General features: G+C 49.9%; 6 protein-coding genes across 6 annotated transcripts; 2 read left to right on the forward strand and 4 right to left on the reverse strand.

Moving 5' to 3' along the window:
* Window positions 1–1,512: 1,512 nt before the first annotated feature.
* On the forward strand, window positions 1,513–3,246 carry NECHADRAFT_98156 (uncharacterized protein; the record flags this gene model as incomplete). The annotated part of the gene is made up of 5 exons (XM_003044116.1): window positions 1,513–1,943; window positions 1,998–2,542; window positions 2,576–2,764; window positions 2,806–2,848; window positions 2,961–3,246. The coding sequence occupies 5 exons, from the start codon at window positions 1,513–1,515 to the stop codon at window positions 3,244–3,246; spliced, it is 1,494 nt and encodes a 497-aa protein (XP_003044162.1).
* A 2,727-nt stretch (window positions 3,247–5,973) lies between these two features.
* On the reverse strand, window positions 5,974–7,098 carry NECHADRAFT_98157 (uncharacterized protein; the record flags this gene model as incomplete). The annotated part of the gene is made up of 2 exons (XM_003044166.1): window positions 5,974–6,243; window positions 6,328–7,098. 2 exons carry the CDS (start codon window positions 7,096–7,098, stop codon window positions 5,974–5,976), a joined length of 1,041 nt encoding a protein of 346 aa, XP_003044212.1.
* A 5,734-nt stretch (window positions 7,099–12,832) lies between these two features.
* On the reverse strand, window positions 12,833–14,296 carry NECHADRAFT_55268 (uncharacterized protein; the record flags this gene model as incomplete). Its single annotated transcript, XM_003044167.1, has 4 exons — window positions 12,833–13,148; window positions 13,221–13,344; window positions 13,403–13,890; window positions 14,145–14,296. 4 exons carry the CDS (start codon window positions 14,294–14,296, stop codon window positions 12,833–12,835), a joined length of 1,080 nt encoding a protein of 359 aa, XP_003044213.1.
* A 520-nt stretch (window positions 14,297–14,816) lies between these two features.
* Window positions 14,817–15,705, reverse strand: NECHADRAFT_88599 (uncharacterized protein; the record flags this gene model as incomplete). Its single annotated transcript, XM_003044168.1, has 5 exons — window positions 14,817–14,879; window positions 14,932–15,201; window positions 15,259–15,311; window positions 15,367–15,601; window positions 15,664–15,705. The coding sequence occupies 5 exons, from the start codon at window positions 15,703–15,705 to the stop codon at window positions 14,817–14,819; spliced, it is 663 nt and encodes a 220-aa protein (XP_003044214.1).
* Window positions 15,706–16,005: 300 nt separating this feature from the next.
* NECHADRAFT_55344 (uncharacterized protein) lies at window positions 16,006–17,334 on the forward strand (the record flags this gene model as incomplete). The annotated part of the gene is made up of 3 exons (XM_003044117.1): window positions 16,006–16,491; window positions 16,612–16,866; window positions 16,894–17,334. 3 exons carry the CDS (start codon window positions 16,006–16,008, stop codon window positions 17,332–17,334), a joined length of 1,182 nt encoding a protein of 393 aa, XP_003044163.1.
* Window positions 17,335–17,733: 399 nt separating this feature from the next.
* On the reverse strand, window positions 17,734–19,219 carry NECHADRAFT_88601 (uncharacterized protein; the record flags this gene model as incomplete). Its single annotated transcript, XM_003044169.1, has 2 exons — window positions 17,734–17,892; window positions 17,942–19,219. 2 exons carry the CDS (start codon window positions 19,217–19,219, stop codon window positions 17,734–17,736), a joined length of 1,437 nt encoding a protein of 478 aa, XP_003044215.1.
* Between the last annotated feature and the right edge of the window lie 349 nt (window positions 19,220–19,568).

Below are 19,568 nucleotides of genomic sequence, written 5' to 3' on the forward strand. Positions count from 1 at the left end.
TGGCCCGCATCGTCGTCCTCCCCCGGGGTAATCCAGAGGCGTATATCCTGCCCATCGCGGAAACTGGATCTACACTATGCGCCCCGAGGCCCGTGATACCCGCCACACCATCGGCTTCTTATGCGAACAGCTTTACCTTGATGCATTGGCCCTTTGGTTAAACCAGCCCAGCGCCATTGTGGTCCTCGGACTGCCAGACATGCCCTGGCTCCGACCAGCTCCGCGTGGGAATTGTTCCGGCATGCCAACCGCGCCATTCACGGCGATTACGTCGACGACTTCGACGACCACCTCGCCCTTCTCGTGCCTAGTCTTCCCATCATTGCCGAGTTTCGGCCATATATGAACACGTGGCTGACACTGGGTGGCAACCGTGCCATCAGATCGCCCAGCAGGAGTCTGCGACGAACAGTCGATGGCGAGACACGGCGATGCAATTCCACCTCCATAGATGCCACGAGCCACGCAGTTAAAGACGGGCAGCTTTGGGCTACCATCAGATTAGTTACTGCCCAGGGTTCATGACTTCCGTCATCCTCTATGCAACCATGTACAGAGATGCTATGCAATTTGAGTATCCAAAGGGCAGCAAAAGGGTCCACGGAAAGAAGCGGGGCCGGTCCAGTGTGGCTAATAAACCGACCGTCTGACAGACCGTCTGACAGACCACCTTCAGACCGGAGCTGCCGGTCGGATTGGGTGGTCTGAGTCGGTCTGGGTTGGGTGTTGCCAGGGCCGCCATTGGTCGGCTCCGCCTTAAGGTACCCGTGCCACGTCCCACTTATTTTGGCACTCTCGAACCCGCTTCACAAAATAAGTGGGGCGTGACGCAGGTAGCCTAGACCGACCGGGCTGCTAATCTAGACCGACCTAGACCGACCGACCGGGAGCCTTGACCAACCCAGACCGACCGACCGAAGGGGCCGGTCTAGGTCGGTCGGTTTGTTAGCCACACTGGGCCGGTCCCTAGGAAAGAAGCCGGGCCGGTCCCTAAAACCACTTTTACTGTACCTCTTGTCAAACTGACTCGACACATCTCTCCATGGATCACCCTAGGCCCACCCGCCTGGCCTTCTGGATGCGGGGCCCCGCCCTCTCCTCGAAATCAGCGTATTTCCCCGCAGAACAGCCTAGAGTAGTAGTTTCTTAGCATAGATAGAGATACCATAGTACTTGGGGGGAAGGGAGGGGGGTTGATTTTGAGACCCCCGAGTACCAAGAACTGGTTGTAGCTTTCCCAAGGGGCTCACCTTCCTGGTTATTATATAAACTGTGAATCTTCCTCTGATCTTATTCAACAACGCCTTATCACTTTTGTCCTCTTCCTCTAATCTTATTTAAGAACGCCTTATCCCTTTTGTCCTCCTTTCTCATTCTAGGGCAATCAACCATCAAACCAGCTAAAGCAATCATCATCCTTTTACCCATAGTCTACTAAGTATGACGGTCTTATTGGCTGAAAAGGATGCCGGCGATGACAGAGCGACGTCACGACTAGGCGAGCAAGCCGACATGGATTTACTGCAGACTCAACGAGGCTTATCTCCTCGCCATCTTCAGCTCATGGCAATTGCAGGTAGTATCGGCGTCGGTCTTTTCGTGGGTGTTGGCGGCATCTTGGCATCAGCTGGCCCACTGCCTCTGGTCACCGGCTATGTGATTTATGGGCTTGGGTTCATTTGGCCCACCACCCTGAACACTGCAGAGATGGTAGCCTGGCTCCCTATCCGTGGCTCCATCTATGAATTAGCCGCTCGTTTTGTGGATCCTGCGCTTGGTTTTGCTATGGGCTGGACATACTTCTATGGTGGTGTGATGCTTGTCTGCACCGAGTACTCGGCCGTGGCTACGGTCATGCAATATTGGAACACAACCATCAATCCAGCAGTTTGGGTCGCTATGGCCATGAGTGTATGCTACTTTCTTAATATGGTGGCAGTGAGGTAAGTATAATTCGCAGATTTCACACCGCGCATCAATTATGCTGATCAGGATAGGTGGTATGGAGAGTCTGAGTTCATCATGGGCTCCACCAAGGTTCTTCTTATCCTAGGCCTCATACTGGCCACCTTTATCACGATGGTAGGAGGCAATCCTCGCCATGATGCTTACGGCTTCCGAAACTGGACGAACGGCGACCTTGCCCATCCCTACTACACAAGCGGCGCGGCAGGAATATTCCTGAGTGTTTGCATCTCAGTGCGATATGCCGTCTTCACAGTAGGGGGACCTGAAATGATCTGTATGGCCTCCGGGGAGATCCGAAACCCCCGAAAGACTATCCCAAATGTGGCAAGGATGATTATTGCCCGTCTCTTATTCTTCTACGTTATTGGCGTCCTGGCTGTCGGCATTCTCTGCAATTCTCGTGATCCTCGGCTCATGGGGGCGATCGAGTCAGGCGACGCTGGTGCAGCTGCATCTCCTTGGGTCTTGGGTCTGTTGAACCTAGGCATTACTGGATTTCTTCCCGGCTTCATCAACGTTCTCATTCTTTTGTCCGGCTGGTCGTGTGGAAACGCCTACCTCTATGCCTCAAGTCGTACGCTCTACTCACTCGCTCAAGATGGATAAGCTCCCAAGTTCTTTTTAAAGTGCATAAAATCTGGCGTTCCATGGGTGGCTGTGACTACTGTTACTTTCATCTCTATGTTGGCCTTCCTTGTTGCGTCGAACGACGCGATCGTGGTGTTCGGCTGGTTTGTGGATCTTACTACGTTATCGAATATCGTCTTCTTTACGGCTATATCTTGGGTCTTCCTTGGTTGGCGTCGGGCTCTGAAAGCACAGGGAATTCGTCTTTAGGGGAAAAACACGATCAGCAGGAATTCCTGGAATATTTTCCGTCGTGAAAAGTCCAGTTCCGACAAAAAACCGACCGACGGAATCTTATTCCCCTACATCGCCCCTGCTTCCTCCTGGACTCCATACTCGTGCATACTTCTTGGCGGTCTTATTAGCATCTTTATCGGCTTTGATATATTTCATCCATGGTCCACTAGGGGATTTATTATAAGCTACTTTGGTGTGGCTTGGTTTTTGGGCATGTTCGTCCTTTGGAAGATTTTCAAACGGACTAAATTTGTTAACCTAGCCACAGTTGACATCTATGCGGATGGAAGGAAGCAGGCTGTCGACGATGAATGCCGTATCTGGGAAGAGGGACTTGATGACGAGAGAGTGAGAGAGGAGCTTAGGCAGAAGAACGTTGCGGTGAGAGCCTGGGCTAGGTTCTGGGGAAATTAGTGTTAGAAGTGGGGCAAGGATCACGACCATCGTGAATAGCTTCACGGTCAGCGTGAACGCCAGATCGCAGGCAACAGCCTGCTGCCTGGAAGATCGGCAGGATAAACACAAGTATAAGAGACCGACCTTCGTCATTCCTTAGATAGAAGAAGCAGCTTTAATTCAATCTCTTCTGGCTACACCCAATGTTGCATACTCTTAACCTTCGAGAATTAGGAATATTTGTTTAGGGTTTACCTTGGTATAAGAAGTATGTGGATAAGAAAACAATCTCTTGATCTTACTTGTTGTTTATATTGCATAGTAGTGCTAAGTGAAAAAATATATATATTTAAAAACTTTGTTGTTAATTATTGAAACCAGAGTTCTTCTCGGGTTTATATCTCTAAATGATTTTATCTAGGACTTTGTGTTGGAGAAGTGGTATGCATGATAGTGTTACATAGGCAGCCACCTCAAGGGAAGATGTCTTACGATGATATAAGAATTGTCTGAATAGCGTTATAGACCTATTGCAGGATCAGTAGATCTAGTATCTTGGCCTCGCCTCTTTAGATATAGAGACGAGGAGGGAGAACGAAGAATAAGAAGGAGATAATACATCTACAGATCAGTCACAGACATGATCCTTATCCTAAATTAATCGTTCTCGGTTCTGTATACTCTATATATACTTCTCTATCCTCTGATCACCTATCTCTATCATTATAGGAATAACGCGTGTCTGATACTTTAAGCTCTAACCCTAGGACTTTTAGACTGTTAGTCTGAATCCTAGTAGTCAATGATAATATGTCAAGCGCCGGAGACCTTTACTTACTGTTGGAGGAAACTTGTTAAGATTAGGTTGTTGGAATGAGGCCAAAATTTGGCAAGGATCACGATTATCGTGAACTTGTTCACGATGAATGTGAACGAGCTTAACTAGCATCAGGCTGCTGCCTATGAGATTAACAGATTGAACACAAGTATAAGAGACCAACCTTCGTCGCTCCTTAGATATGAAGGGGGGGGGCAATGTAATCTATACTGATCTTTTATTTCAATGTCTGCATTCGTGTATCACTGCTAGGTTGATATAACCTCAGACAACAATCAATTAACACACTGCTGCTACTTATTATCGTTTACCTGACCCTTGATCCTTTTAGCACGCTCAGTGCGACACGAGTTGATCAAACAGGCGCCCCATAGAGCTTCTCAGAAGATGACCTAGAGACTAGCTCAAAGGGTGCCTTGTAGGGGTGGTCTGGAAACTTGCCGCGGAGCCACCTCCTCAAGCAGACATCAGTCCACCTGACGGTCTCGCCGCACTGGTCTAGAAGTCGGTCGTGCCGATAACATAGACGCCAACTTCTTTTCATCACTCGCTGGACTCTGGCTGGCTTCGCCGTCGATGATACCGAGCGATAAGGGCCGGACAGGCTCGCGGGCGGGCAGCTCGGTCAGAGAGACGATGATATCACGCCGGGCATCTTTAAACACCGTCGGCCAGCCAGTGCGGCGCAACCGGTTTGTCAGCAGGGCAGAAGGTACCATTGCTGAGCTCTGATGTAATGTTTGACGACGATTTTCCTTACTCGCCAGCCGGGTACGCTCCTGCGCGAATAGCTCCTGCGCGAAATGCTGGATGACGTCGGGGCTAGCCTGGAGAAGGACGTTGGTATCGTGATGTCTAAGCTCGAGGGGATCGTCTGTAACCACGATCCATGACCTCTTGATGTCGCTGGCGGCCCAGCTTTGGAAGGAAGGCCCTGCTGAATATGGTCGCGCAGCCAGTGACGCGTCTGCCGCTGGGCCGCAGGCCTGACCTTATCCCAGTGCTCAGCCCGTAAGTGGTTTGTGAGGACCTTCTCACTGACGGAGCGAAGGCCGCAGTGCTTGCATGCTGACCCTCTCTGGATCGAAAGGTGCGGGTGTGGTCGTGAGCTATTAGGTCGCAATGGAAGTGTCTCTGGATCCGGGAGGTTCAGAGAGCAAATTAGGGGCTTTAGTCCGTAGCGGGCGGACTTGGGAACATGGTGTTTATTACTTGGGTGCCGTGAAGCGCGCTTGGGGTTGATAGCGAAGCCGCATTGAACGCAGATAATAGCTGGCTCCGGTATATTGCGGTATAGGCCGAGTTTTTCGAGCTTCTGAAGCTAGTTTGGCCGCAATAGAGCGATAGTGTCGGCTTCGGCCACGGCATGTGTCACATAGTCGGGCATACTAATATCGGGTTATCTATATAGGTAAAATACAATGCTGAAGCCATAACTAAGTATGCTTTATATATATAAAAGGAAATTACTTGTATTCATATAACACGGTCGAGATAATAATCTCAATAGTGTTAGCACGGTCCCTCGTGTAGAGAAATGCGGCGCATTTCTCGTTCATGCTAAATAGGCCTAGACCGGAAGTGCGGCGTATTTCTAAAGGGAAATTAAGGGGGCAAGATGTAGGGATGCTGGTTGGTGTAGAAGTGGAAGTGCGGCGCACTTCTGGTCTACATTCCTGAGTAGGGCCTTGGGGCTACCCTTCGATGGGGCTGATAACTAAGACTAGAAGCTCTATACTACGTCTCTGGTTATGATCGTTAAGGCAAGGCTAATTGTGCTCGCCGGATGTTCTACCGGTATCGGATGGGAAAGCATAGTTATCTTATTATTCTATACATGACATAAATTTCAGGTGCTATATCCTCGAAGAGGTCGTCGTGCTGGACAATGAGGTTTTGCCTTGTTTCTATAGCTTATATGCCGGAGAGTCCGCCGCCTTTGTCGACCAGAAAGGTTCAACGCGAGTAGCAGCCTCGCAAAGTCTCTTTAAACTCTTAATTCCTCTTTCAGCATGCTGTCCTGGTACTTGAGGGTCCATAGAATGGAGGGAGCTAGCGAAAACCTCAATGGAGAGCGGACCCTGATAACCAGTTGCCAAAATTGCAGCCACAACCAAATCTACCGGCATGTATCCTCCTCTCTCGGTCTCTAGCGGATAGAGTCTGTGGTTTCGTGACTATGGCAAAAGTCTGGGGATGTTAGGATTGGTCGGCGGGTGAAATGTGGCAGGGTTCATTCGCTCTGCGTCACCCAACTGGACGAGGAAGATGCGCTCGCCCGGAACAGTTGCAACCAAGGATGCAAGTGACATGCGCAAAACATCCAGGGATTCCCTCGGGGTTGAGTAGATTCTACTATGCCCCTCCGGATTGTATGGATCCGCAAACTCCACGGCTAAGAGGTTGAAGGAGTCTATAATGAGCCCAACGTTATGCCTGTTGGCTGCGCGTACGACTTCCCAGGTCGAGGACCAGGTATTGCGCTGCGCCCACGATAAGTTTTCGTAACCGATTCTGAGCATTCGACCTCCATCAGCGACAGAAAACTCCTCTGCCATCCTTCCCATCTCCGCCAAGTCTTTCGCCATAGTCTTGTAGTCCAGCGTGGATGATGGCTCCTTGTCTATGCTGGAGCACATGAAAACCAGGTCTGTGTCGAAAGCACGCATAAAAGGAAATCGCTTGGCGACTAGCTCAAGCTGTTCCTTTCTCTCTCTAGGATCTCGTCGACCTTCGATCATACGCAGAGGCTGGGTACACACAATTTGCATACCCAGACCCTTAACTTCCATGCCCAGGTTTCTCGCCAAAGATAAATTGATAGGAGTAGCATCCCATAACTTCGTCTCGTCTTGTCCGTGAGACTTGAGGTAAAATGCCCAGCACTCATCGAAGAGATCGATATATTTGAAGCCAGCCCTTGCAGTAGCTTTGAGTTTCTTTGAGAGATCGTGTTGGGTAGGTGCGCCCAGTGAGACAGTTGCCGTTCTAAAGCGACTTGAGAATGCCGAATCATGGGTATTGGAAGCCATCGCCAGATTCTCGGGAGCGTATTTTCCCTGTTTAAAGTATGGGGCAAGCAGATTTTTGTAGGGGGAATTTTAGTGGTGAATGAGGAGTAGAGAATATTTCAATCAAGCTGGCAGTGCTTTCGCTCGCCTTTCTATTTAAGCTTTTCTTAGCGCCCCAAACGTAATGCGGGGAATAGTTGCTGGGGCGCGAGACACTCGGAATCTCGTTGTCCGGTCTATAAAATAAAGCTCCGGCAGTACCGGACAGTCTGAATTCACGTTCATGAAACTATATCCGGTGGACTACTGGTTGTATGATTATCCGCATAGGAATAGAACCAAGGGGCACAAAGTCACCACAAGTTCGGGACTCGGGTCATCCAATATCAATCTTGGAATAAAGAATGGGAACACTTGCGAGTTCACCGGTTAAGAGCAGGCTTTATTATTAATATTTAAGGCGGACATTGCATTATATCGGCTTGTCTCGATGAGGATACAGTTATGCCTTTCTCTCTTTCATAACTTTGCGTGCTAAGAAATAACATACGCAAATAACTAGAGATTTTAATAGTAGAGTACAGTTAAAATAATAAGGATATATCTTGGAAAAGGATCGATGTGTATTATAGAAGAAAATCACGAGTGAACCACGCTTGTTATCCATAGTTAAACACAACATCTGGGCTAATGAGGTAAGAGTCAATCATAGTCATATTTTAGCAACTGATACTAAAGAGGTACTATTCTTAGGTTGAATATCCTAATCCACTCACTAGCTGCGAGAATCCTCGCGTGTCTACACGTTGTGAAAGCATGAGCAAGGTAAGGTAGCTAGGGATACGAACGAGATATATAACTTGAGAGTGAAAATAAGGCTTAAAGACGCAGAAACAAACAGGTACACACTGTCCCAAACCGCCTAAGTCCTTATTTGCCACCAATTAGTCAAGAAGGGGTCGTTGTTGCCACCACTTGAAGTTACGAATGCCTTCGGTCGGTGCTAAGCCTTCCCACGATAGCCTATTAGGTAATCTAACAAATGCTCTATGGTTTACTCCACAATAATTTCCTTGGTCGCTGAATACCAATTACGGCGAGTATCGGAATCGTTTGTTCTGCTTATCGGTGTCATCCCTGAAGGCCAGATTAGTAGCGTGACTTGCTTCACAAAGGCAGGGATGCGTCCGATCGGACGCTTCCGGAGGGTCTACTTACGTAATGTTGCTCGCGTATTCTTTAGGACGTAGAGGGGCATAGCTGGGATCGGCCTTGGCCTTCTTGTCCCTTCGCGCGTTCTCTAGTCTCATGGTCATCCATGTAGAAAGAGTCAGGGCAATGAAGATCGAGATAAATCTGCGCTAAAATACGTGGTTAGATCATGCCACGGTCATGACGATCAAGAAAAGCAGAACGCGAGACTCACGCTATAATAAAGATCATGCCAGTAGGATATCGAGGCGACTCGGTGCCGATAAAGGTCTGGGGTGTGATGATGTTGACAACGCAGTACAGAAAGAACGACATGGAGGTTATAAGCTGCTTCTTAGTAAATCCAGTGATGTTGCTTCCAATCACAGATATGATGACGGTATAGTTAATACCGGCACATGATAGAAGAATGTAGGCGCCCAGTCGGCGATTTTGATATTCGGGTTCTGGAGGCGTAATATGCAAGATGATAACTCCAATGAGAGATATGATACTTGCCACTGCCGTGAGAGGCTGTTTCATGTTGCGAAAACGCTTCGAATAAGTGGGCAGGCCGGAAACGATGAGTTGCGTGATACCCTACGGGATGTGAGTTCGGAGTTTATAGGATGCACGGCGTAGGTGGCAGCTGGGCCTAAGTACTTCAGGGCACCTATGGGGCGAAGGCCTTACCTGGCAGGCGTAATTGGGTGCCGTGAGCAACTGGGCCTTGAGTTGGGAGTAACCGAAACCCTATACCGTTGGAGTATTGTTAGTCGTACTGCTATCTGCCAGACTGGAGCGTTGGCACCCAGGGCACCTAGTTTTCTAAGCTCTTACCTTGATGATGATACCTAAAAAGTTTGTCGTTACGTTCCCTATGGCCTGAGAAAAGAACATCTGCAGCACGATCATCCAGCAACGATAATCGAGAAGAGCCTCCTTGAGCTGGTTTGCTTGGTAAGCTTATGTGTTGGAATTGCAACGGTGTAAGTTAAACCTGGTCCCATTTGAAGGTATCTTACACGCAGCATTAATATCCAGGGCCTATATAAGGCATGTGGGACAGGAAAGCTTACTATTTTTGATACCAAGTTGGTCTTCAGCCATTCGTGCTATAGCAATAGCCCGTTCCTTCTCGGTTAGCCATGTGGCGGTCTCGGGAGAGTCAGGCATAATAAGCCACTGATAGTTTTGGGTCAGTATAGCATAGCTCATATTCTTTATGCCGCAGAACTTATAAGGAGGATACCCGTGATGTAACTAAGGATTCTAAGAAGCAGGAAGATTAATTTCTAAGATACCTAGGCGAAATTGGTTATGAAACTAGGTATCTGGGACGAAGGCGATAATGGTGTACTCACGAGAGGGCCGCTGGTGATATGCCTAAGACCTATGAATGTTAGATCGTGTCTCCCATTGCGGAATTATGACGCCCTTACCATAGTAAATGATGAGGAAGGGGACGGGCAAGAATCCGTTCAGTGCAGTCCATAAGCTAAATCGCAGCGGCTGCTCCTTTTGAGTGTACCTGTCAGCTGCATCAGATATTTCTTGGTCTGTATAGAGAGGCGTAGGGCAATTGAAATACCACATGGTTGTGCTGCGATGGGGGTTAGAAAAGGGCGTTATTCCAGGATTAGGATCCATTCAGGGGGCTCACATGAGTAGAAGTCCGGGGACCAGATAAGACTCGGCGATTCTGTTTTCTATATTAGTTAGTGGCCCCTGGGTCATTAATAAAAGCTGCCATACCTAAGAAGGAATCGGAGCACCATCAGGCTGGCGAAACTATTCGCGCCTATGCATCCGAGTAACGTTCCGCCCCAGAAGAAGTATGCAGTTCCAATGAATCGGCCATAGTGGAAGTACTGGAGACCGCGACCGGAGACAAAGGACCCAACGAGATAGCCGAAATAGAAGATCTAATACGGTAGGTTAAGCTTATTTGAGCTTGAGTTACTCGTGCTGGCTATCGACGGAAGGACATACCGAAACGCACTAAGAATATTCCTGGCCGTGAAGGTTGAGGTCATCTCGGAGACCATAGGTTGCGGCAGCACTAAGGGCAGACTGGTGATGGATCGGCAATTAGCGAGATGCTACCCATCTACAGGGGAGAATATAGCGTCGGCCACGGGGCTCAAACCTTGTCGACGAACTGCAGGCCGCACGCCCAAGCGGCAAGAGGCATAATGCGCCAGTCAATCTTGCGGCGAATGGCTGACTTCTCTGTCTTTTGTTAGCCCCCTGACGTGCCAACATGTGACGCAAGGTACATGATCTCTACCTTTCTCGGTGTACTGGACATGGCTCATTTGGAGATCGCTCTTGTCCTGAGTGGAGCGGACGTCCCCACCATCCTGCGCGTTCTCAACCATCTCGACTTTGGATTCTCGAAGCCTTTTGGGATCTTGTTCCGCGACTGCCATGTCGTGCAAAGATAATGTTGGAGGAGGAGAAGATTACTAGGTGAATGGTGAGATGTTGTTGAAGCTTATAATACTGAGAGGTGACTTGACCTATTTATTCGTCCCCTTCCTGAGCTTGAGAGAACTGCCTCGCACGTTTTTTGTCCCACTTGGATTCTGGGCATTTGCGGGGCCCCAGATTAGACGGAGAATTCCGACCTCCCGGCCCCAGGCCAAAGGATTTCGTAAGAAAGCGTCGGCAGAGAAAACAGGCCGGACCCGGAGCATAAATTTGGCTACCGGAGCTCCACTTCCGGTCTTAAGGGTACCAAGGCTCGGCCCTCAGGTCTGCGCCGCATATTGGATTTGACACCGTTGTATGTAAACCGTAGCACAAAGATAAGCGGTCCTCGAGCGAATCCTAATGCTTATCCACTCTACTCCACTTAGGACTTTATTAGGTTCAGAGTTAGTGGACCGTGCACGTCCACGGCCCCTTTTGCGCGGATCGTATTTAACTCACTGTGGCACCTGGATCCTGTCGCTATATGTATGCACTGGATAACGTACTTGATAAGCATGCCGATCAGACAAGCATGCCGATCAAAAATCTCAAACTCTAAGATAAAAATCGCTATAAAAACACAACACACTATTTGATCAATTAAAACTACTCACTCTACTCTTCCCCACATATCTCAATTACTACCTAGCACGTTCTTGAATTATGACCGGGCTTACCGCATATTCCACAGCGCCTTTCCCTCGGTCGCGCCGACCTTCCTTGACCACCACTTCTCGACGATTCGGCCACTACCTGCGCATCAACATCCATCTGATCAATTGCTTGCCTGCCTTCATCTAGAGTCATCTTCCCTTTTTTTCTATAGGCGGGTCCTTTTTGCCCTCCGGCGCCGGCTTAGTGTCTCATTCGCCTGTCGAAAGTCTTGGATCTCAGACCTCATTAATGCCATCTCACGCATAACGGCCTTTGTTCCCTTAGAAAGAGACTTAAGCGCCTCAAGAATAGATTCCGGAGAGCTGCTTTGTTGCCTTCTGATTCGTCTTTCAAGGTGTTCAGACTGAGATTCAGCCTCAAGTACGGTCTTTGGGGTCTTTGAGACCCAACGGTTAGTTAGCCTCCTCCTCAACCGGCGTTGGAGTCCGTAGCTGCGCATCAAGCTTTGAGACCACAGTTTCCGGATCAAGAGGAACAAGCCCGGCTCCTTTAAAAGCCTCCCTTGATATTTCTTTCTGTCATCGCGGCTTGATATGCGGCGTAAAAGGCCGGAAAGAACTCGGTCTTCGAAACGTGGGTTATAGAACATCTAATTAAATCGTTACTGCTATTACTTATTATTATTTACCTAACCATTAATCCTTTTAGCACGCTCAGTGAGACAGTATTCTATAGATGTCTCTAGTATAACTCTAGTTATGTTATCTTACTTTCTAATATGTTAACTTATAGCTTACTACCTTGCAGTACAAAGCGCTCAGTCCTAGGATAGACTTTGAACTTGTGATCTTTATAGTACGATCGCAGCGCAATGTGTGGTTCGTCTATGGATATAAATTAGTTATCGCCTTTGGCTTTGTTCCCAGCCAGGAGCCGAAGTCAAAGCTTGAATGGCCGTCGCCTAGGTTGGCAGCTTTATTAAGTCATGTCCGACAAGGCCTTTATGTCCTATCATCTCAACATCTTTGTCTAGACACTATATCTATGCTATTGGTGATAGACCTATTATCTACATGCATTGATTCGTTTAAAATTGTCTCTTGTATCAACGAATCTCGCCGAACACGGACTTCTTAAGCCAGGCATTGTCACAGATTACTCCGCGACGATCCTGATGGCAATACGGCGTGGTCTGTCGAAGCCGCCTTTGGCAAGAGAGGCAGAGGTAGCTTGAGCTCGGCACAGATTTCACGAGCTGCCCAGTAACCAGTTACAAAGGCAAGAGCAAGGCCACCAGCATATCCGAGGTTGCTGAAACCTCCAGCATCGACACCAGCAACAAGCAGTCCAGGAATGGGAGCTTTGTCAGGGCCCAGGGCGCGACCCAAGGAATCAATTTTAATGCCACCGTAGGTGAACGTGATGCTACGCGCCGCGTTAGTGACTTCTGCCCAACTTTAGTAGCTCCGCAGACTCACGATGGCTGGACTTCCATGGCACAAAAAGGCCCATCTCCTTCAATGAGTGGCTTGGGTGGCTCGCCTCCGCGGCCTACAGAAGCATCGAGGATGATAGACCGGTCGCCGAGACCAACGCGGCGGTTGTATTGCTCGATTGTTTGCCGTGCTTGTGCAATATCTACGCCCCATTGACCCAGAGCTTGGAGTATTCCTTCCAATGACTGCGATTGTGCAACATTATATCCCCTTTGGCGAGCTTTCTCGACTCGGTTAATGTCTCCGCTATTGGGGAAGAGGGCCTTGGTGGTATACTTGAGTCTCGTTTCCTCACTATATCGCGGCTGGTTAGTGGTGCCGAGTTCGGAATCCGTGGTTTCCCCTCCCACCTAGGTTCTCTCTTACTTGAAAATAAGGAAGCCTCGGCGATTGTCTTGCTTGGCTAAATGCTGATTGATGATCTCATCGCCGGTCGTCTCGTCGGCAAACCGCTTACCACGCTCGTTGAGTAAAAGGCACCGGCGGCTCTCTGCAGAAGAGTTAGCCAGAAACACTGCAACGGTCGTTTCCCTTAAAGGGATACTGACGAAACTGTGCCAAAGGAAGATACTCCTTTGGGGAAACATCCTCTTGTCGCAGAGGAGCAGCCAAGAGGTGCCCGTAGTAAGTCGCCATGCCACGGCTCGTGTTAGCACCAATAGATGTTGCAAGCCTTAGGCTATCTCCCACAGACCCACTGTTGGACCGCATAAATAAGTTGTCTTGACCGGGGCTAAGGTATCTCGCCTTGAGCTCAGACGATCCTTGAAATCCTCCTGTGGCCAAAACCACCCATCTGGTATTAACTTGGACTAGTTTTGTTTGTGTTCCGTCGGGAGATGTATGCTCTAGGATGGCGCTAGTAATACGAGAACCGGGGACTCCAGGCTCTTGCTGTAGGAGCTTGATGACTTTGGTGTTAATCCAAACTTTGGACCTAGTCGAGCTCTCTTTAATTCGTTTCGCATGCAGGCGATATAAGTCGGGAATTTTAATTGGGTATCTAATGCCTGCATTCAACATTACTCGGTGTTCTCTAGCATCGAGTGGGCAGAAGGGGATATGTCATGTTACTAATCGTCATAATGGGAGCAAACTTGTCCGCAGTAGGGATTCCAGAATCTCGCATCCACTGCACAGCCTTGGGATAGTCATCGAGCCATGCGCGCTGCAAGTTGGCATCGCCGTCTGGAACCCAGGAACGTAGCTTCTCATACGTCTCCGGTCCCCAGCTAGAGGATTGTCAGCTCAGTCTACAACACAGCTTTGTCAGTTGTCCTCGACACTTACAACATCCCGGCCGAATAGGCAGATGAGCCACCGACATGGCCCTGCTTCTCTGCGACAAGCACCTTGGCGCCAGCTCCGGTCGCATGGTTGGCGCAAGACATGCCGGACATGCCTCCACCACAAATAAGGACGTCAACTTCGATAGTTTCCATTGTCAATGATGAATCCAATTGTTTCGATAAAAGCAATTTGCTAAGACCTCCGCCAATATCAACAGATCACAGGCGATATTTAACCTTTTTTTTTTTTGTCTTTATAGTTGGGCCATTTGACATGCATGCGACCCGGCCATGTTTCTTCGGCATCCTGGGAGTTGTGAAGTAGAACCCTCGGCGTCTGGGGGAAGCAGCCGGTGGCTAAATTTAACCACCGGGTCCGCTCGTCGGCATAGGAATTGCTCCACGTCATGATGTGGATTACGGCAGACTATAGGGGTCACTGTTGCAAAACCCCAAAAACCACCGCAAGAGAGACGAAACGGGTTAGCGAGATGGGCAACCCACCCCGCAGGACATTGCTCCGTGTACCTCAGCGTAGATTCTTGGATTTTTTTCGCGTTACGGAAAATGTAATCAAAGCAGCGGGACCGCAGCGGACCAGCAAAGCAGATTTCTATCACGTCCTACAGACATCGGCCGCCACCATGGCGGTCGAACTGGGCAACACCAACGCTCAATTGTCCTCTTCTACCTCTTCCTCGTCCTCCTCGTCCTCCTCGTCCGGCTTATTGAGCTGCTGAGCATCGAGTTAGTAGTGGAAATGTATCTGACGACTTGATCCCGCTCACAATCCAGAGCCGAGCAGCCTCAGCGATGGTCTCCAGCGCCATGATCTTTCGCTCCTCGGGGCTCTTCTCAGCTATCTCGCCGAACGAAGCCAAAGCGGGAGCTGGTCCTGGAGCGGCAGGAAGAGCCGCACCACTACCGCAAGCTCGTAATTGTTGTGCTGCGCGCTGTGCAGCAGTCCGCCAGGCATCGTCTGGATCGGAATTCGCACGCTTGAGCTGCCGATTCAGCTCCCAAAAGGCGCGCACAGCAGCAAGAGCACCAACCGGGACCTAGAGATGCAGCTTTGTCAGTGGCTCGATACCTGAGAGCAAGCAGATATGCCTTACCGGCCTGCAGGTGTGAGCGTTCTTTGCGCAGTCCCAGCACGCAGCACCAGTATCTATTCCGTGCATGTCAGCGTAGCAGGTGTATGATCCTGGGGCAACCCAACATACTGTCTTGGGAGGCACATTCATGGCCGGGGGCTTTGGTGGCGCGTGTGACGCAGGGGCGGCATGGGAAGTCACGCACCGAGCCGATGGGAGGGGCCTTTTTCGTCTGCTTCTTCTTCTGCTCGGACGAGCGTGTTAGCAGCCGTCTCTTCGCCACATGAGGACTTATTGGATCGTACGGTAACCTTGGCCGTGGATTTGCGGGCGTTGGGTCGGACCAATCCTCTGCCCTTCTTGACTATGTTAACTCCTGCTGGGCGAGTCCCCTTCCGTCAGGTCACCGGCACCAGTTTCACTTACAATGACGGGATCGGTTGTGGGCATGACAACGCTGTTGACCATTGGCTTTTCCAACGGATACGACGATACAGAAGGGAAGGTAGGAACCAGGGTTGTAAGGGATGTGGGTTGTGTAAATATGTGCAGGTCAGCAGCGTCGATCCTGTTCCCGGTTTGGCAACGTTCCAGCAGTAAACCCCTGACACTAAGCCGCAGCGGGCCAGTTGCAACACCGCTGCGGGGTATTGCGGTGAGTCAACGTGCTAGGGTATAGTGAGACCAGGCCATCGCCGTCCCCCCCCCCCCTTTTTCCTGTCGTGAGGACCAAGAAAATCGCCCACGCCTTCGACATTACCGCCAACAATGGCACGTCCGCCCAATCCAATCGATCACTACCGTGACTATGTCACTTATCTCTACCTTAACGGTGTCTCGCGAAGCAGGATTCAGTATAAGCTTCGGAAGCAATATCATGTCGCAGTCAATCTCAGTACAATCTCTCGCCGAATCGCAAGCTGGGGTCTCCTGCGCCAGCAAGCCCGTACCAAAGAAACCCCAGAGCTGATAGAGGCCACCCGCGACCTGATCTTTCGCGTTGGGCTTACCGAGAAGCAGACGCTGAGCGTTCTGCAGAGACAGGGCTGGCCGATCACGAAACGAGGTCTAAAGCGCATCAGGCTTCACCCGGACCGCCGCTGGGTACGCAGGATCAATAGCGACGAGGAGCGCCTTGCGTTGCTGGAAAAGACAGAGCAAGTCATCATCGAAATGACGCGGCGCTCTAATGCTATTTCGGGATATGGCAAAAGCCTTCTCCAGCCTTATCTTCGTCAGAAAAAGCAGCTCTGGGTACCAAGAGACCCTCTCTTTGCGATGTACAAAATCATGTTCCCAAATGAGGTCGAACTCCGGAAAAGGATGTTTCGGAGGAAGAAGGGACAGTTCCTTGTCCCAGGACTAAACTACCAGTGGTGCATTGACGGTCATGATAAGCTCAAGGCGTATGGATTCGAGATATATGCCGCAATAGACGCCTACTCGCGCAATATTATCTGGTTCTATGTTGGCCACACTGCTACAACTGCTTTGAGCGTGTTGAAGCAGTACTTGGCCGTATGTGATGCCTACGGCTTTCGGCCATGGTATTTGCAAGTAGATAGGGGCAGCGAAATGCCATTGGTCGCAGCAGCACATTGGAACTTTGTTTTGGCAACAGACGGGCGAGTGGAATGGCATGGGTAAGTGTTCTAGCAAGGGAAGCGCCTGAAAGATTCGTACAAGGCGGCTCTAAGTACGAAGAATGTTAAGATTGAGAGTTGGTGGGAGCGCATGCTGCATGTCTCGTCCCGGCAGTGGGTAGACTACTTTGGGGAGCTCGCCAGGGACGGGGACTTTGACAGCGATATGTTGGAGGATCAGATTGCCATCTACGCCGTCTTCGAAGATGTATTACGCCAAGAACTCTTCGACTTTGTGGAGGCGTGGAATCTTCATCGAATTCGCCTTCAGAAGAACCGTCCACACGTGATTCACGGCCAGCCCTGGATGAATTACCATTACCCCGATCCAGACAAGGCATGCAACTGGGGTATCCCCATTGACCGCTCAGTTCTAGGTGAAATGGAGCGACCATTGGCTGATATCGACATTAGCACATGTTTGGAGCCGGAGATAAAGAATTGGTGTCGCTAAGTTCTTCTCGAAATGGGCTACGATTAGGTAGTCCTTGGAACTCGCTAGGAGCCGGATAAGTTGCGGCCTTTCAAGCGCTTCTACCTTGGTCTTCGAGATAGAATCATTCAACACATCGAAAGTGGTTAACAACCTGTGCTGGCATACCGTAAAGCGCCAACGGGGGGCGTTGCCGAATATGTAAGCCACACTATTTGTTTGCTAGTAAACCAATCTAAACGCATATAGCAAGCATTGCTTGAACGAGCAAATCAAGCCCGAGGAGAAGAGCTTGGAGACGGGGAACCAGCAGAGCAGCCACTGGTGGAACTGGGATTTGAAGATGAGGAAGGAAACGACATTAAGGGAATAAGTGATGACGGAGAGGATAGCGATAGTTCAAATGGGGAGCCTGAGTAGTCAATCCTTCCTTCTCCCATAGCGAACGGCAAACGTTGTGGGGATTTTAGTGCCTTTGAAGCGTGTAGAGTGGGCCGGTGGAAGGGCTCTAGCAGTATCAGTGTCGAATAGTTGTGCTTGAGTTTCCCCCACGGTTCGACGAATCAATTCCGGGTTTACCTGTTAGGGTCAGTTCTTAGCCTAGTGGTGAGGTGGTCTGGTTTCTTACGAACTCTGGAACAAAACTTGTCTCTTCCTCACAATATTCTTCATCCACTTCATCTTCGTCGTCGAACACGCCCTCCCCTCCTTTCCCATCAGGCAGACTGTCAAACCCTAGATCGCAGGGTGGATCTTCTACTTCACTAAGATCTGCCATATCCCTATGTCCAACGGTATCTTTAGCAGTATCTCCAAGCTCGTCCTGTGTTGGGCTCTGGAAGGAGGAAGCCGGAACAGGCGTTTCCTGCTTGATCTTGACGTGTATCTCCTGCTCGACCTGATCCGTCTCCACAGTGCCCCTCTCTTCCTTGACCTGCGCCTCTTGCTTGATACGCTTCTTGCGCCCGGAGTATGGACTTGTGTCCTCTTGCTTGACCTTCCGCTTCTTGTCTTCCTTGGCTGGCGTTGAATACTCATCTGGCCTCAGCGGTGTGGCCGGCTCCTGCTTATCGACTACATCCGTGGATGTCAGGACGACTAGCACCTTTAACTGCCCAGCTTGGTTGTTCGAAAAGTGCCCCGAAGCGAGCATGCTCGACGGTGTCGTGTACTTGTCGGTATTTGGAACGGTAACGATCTTCTTGCCAGAGACCGTCGAAGCGTAAGAAAGGCTCCAGAGATCCTTGTTCGTAGGATCGATTGAGGGCGGAAGCGGACGGAGGTGATCGATTAAAATCTCAGTGAACGAGGGCCAAGTCAGAAGATCCGCCGAGGAAAACTTGATCACCGTATCCTTCAAAGGCAGCACCGTCTCTGGGACCTCCACTGCAAGCCCATTGAAGTACTTGGTCTCCAAGCTCACAAGCAGAAGACTTATATGGACCCATTGGTAGCCAGTTCGTTGCCTCGCAGGCTTTCTGGTGCTGCCTTTGGAGTTCTGAATGGCTCGACTGGCCGCTGAAGCGACAGTCATGAACTGAGAATTGCTCGACGTCGGTATGCGTGCCCGTGTATTCACCGTGCCAGGGGCAGAAAGTTCGTTGGGGAGTAGTTGGGCGGCACGTTCAATGCCGATGGATGACACTGGTTTCGGTCTGTCACGCATCAGCTGACTTGCTGGACTCACAGGCCGTGGCGGAGAGTCCTCGAGCTCCACCACCTCATCATATGGGCCAGGAAGTGCTGGAGTTTTTGACCTGGCTCGACGCTGGGGCCGAAAGGGATTGACCAAGCCGCAACGGCCGCAATAGTTCGCGCCAACATATATGGTGGTGAAGAGGTCATAGTGCTTCTTTCCAGCTTGGACGCAATAGACATGCTCAGGGGGAATCTTTGGAGGGCCCATTTCAGTTGAAGAGAGACGGTGAAAGTAGGAAAAGGAGAGAAGAAATAGAATCTGGTTTAAGAACAAGATTTTAATTTAAGCAAAACAAAACAATATCCCCCTTTGTCGCAGCGGATAAAGTCGCTAGGCCCATTTAAGCAGGAGGATGCTATGCTAGTCCGCTGCTGACCAGACGCGGGATTACTGCGGTAATCCTCTGCTGCCTCAGTGTGCCGCTCCTCATTCTGAGTTGGGGGTACGTTAAGATAAAGACTACACAATGGTCGTGGCTACGAACGCAGAGTTAAGACTTTGAACACCAAATTTCGACCCAGTACCATCATATAACAAAAAAGGTCAAGCTCTCAAA

The sequence above is a fragment of the Fusarium vanettenii genome (genome assembly GCF_000151355.1).
Source record: "Fusarium vanettenii 77-13-4 chromosome 14 genomic scaffold NECHAsca_24_chr14_5_0, whole genome shotgun sequence".
NCBI classification, from domain to species: Eukaryota; Fungi; Ascomycota; class Sordariomycetes; order Hypocreales; family Nectriaceae; genus Fusarium; species Fusarium vanettenii.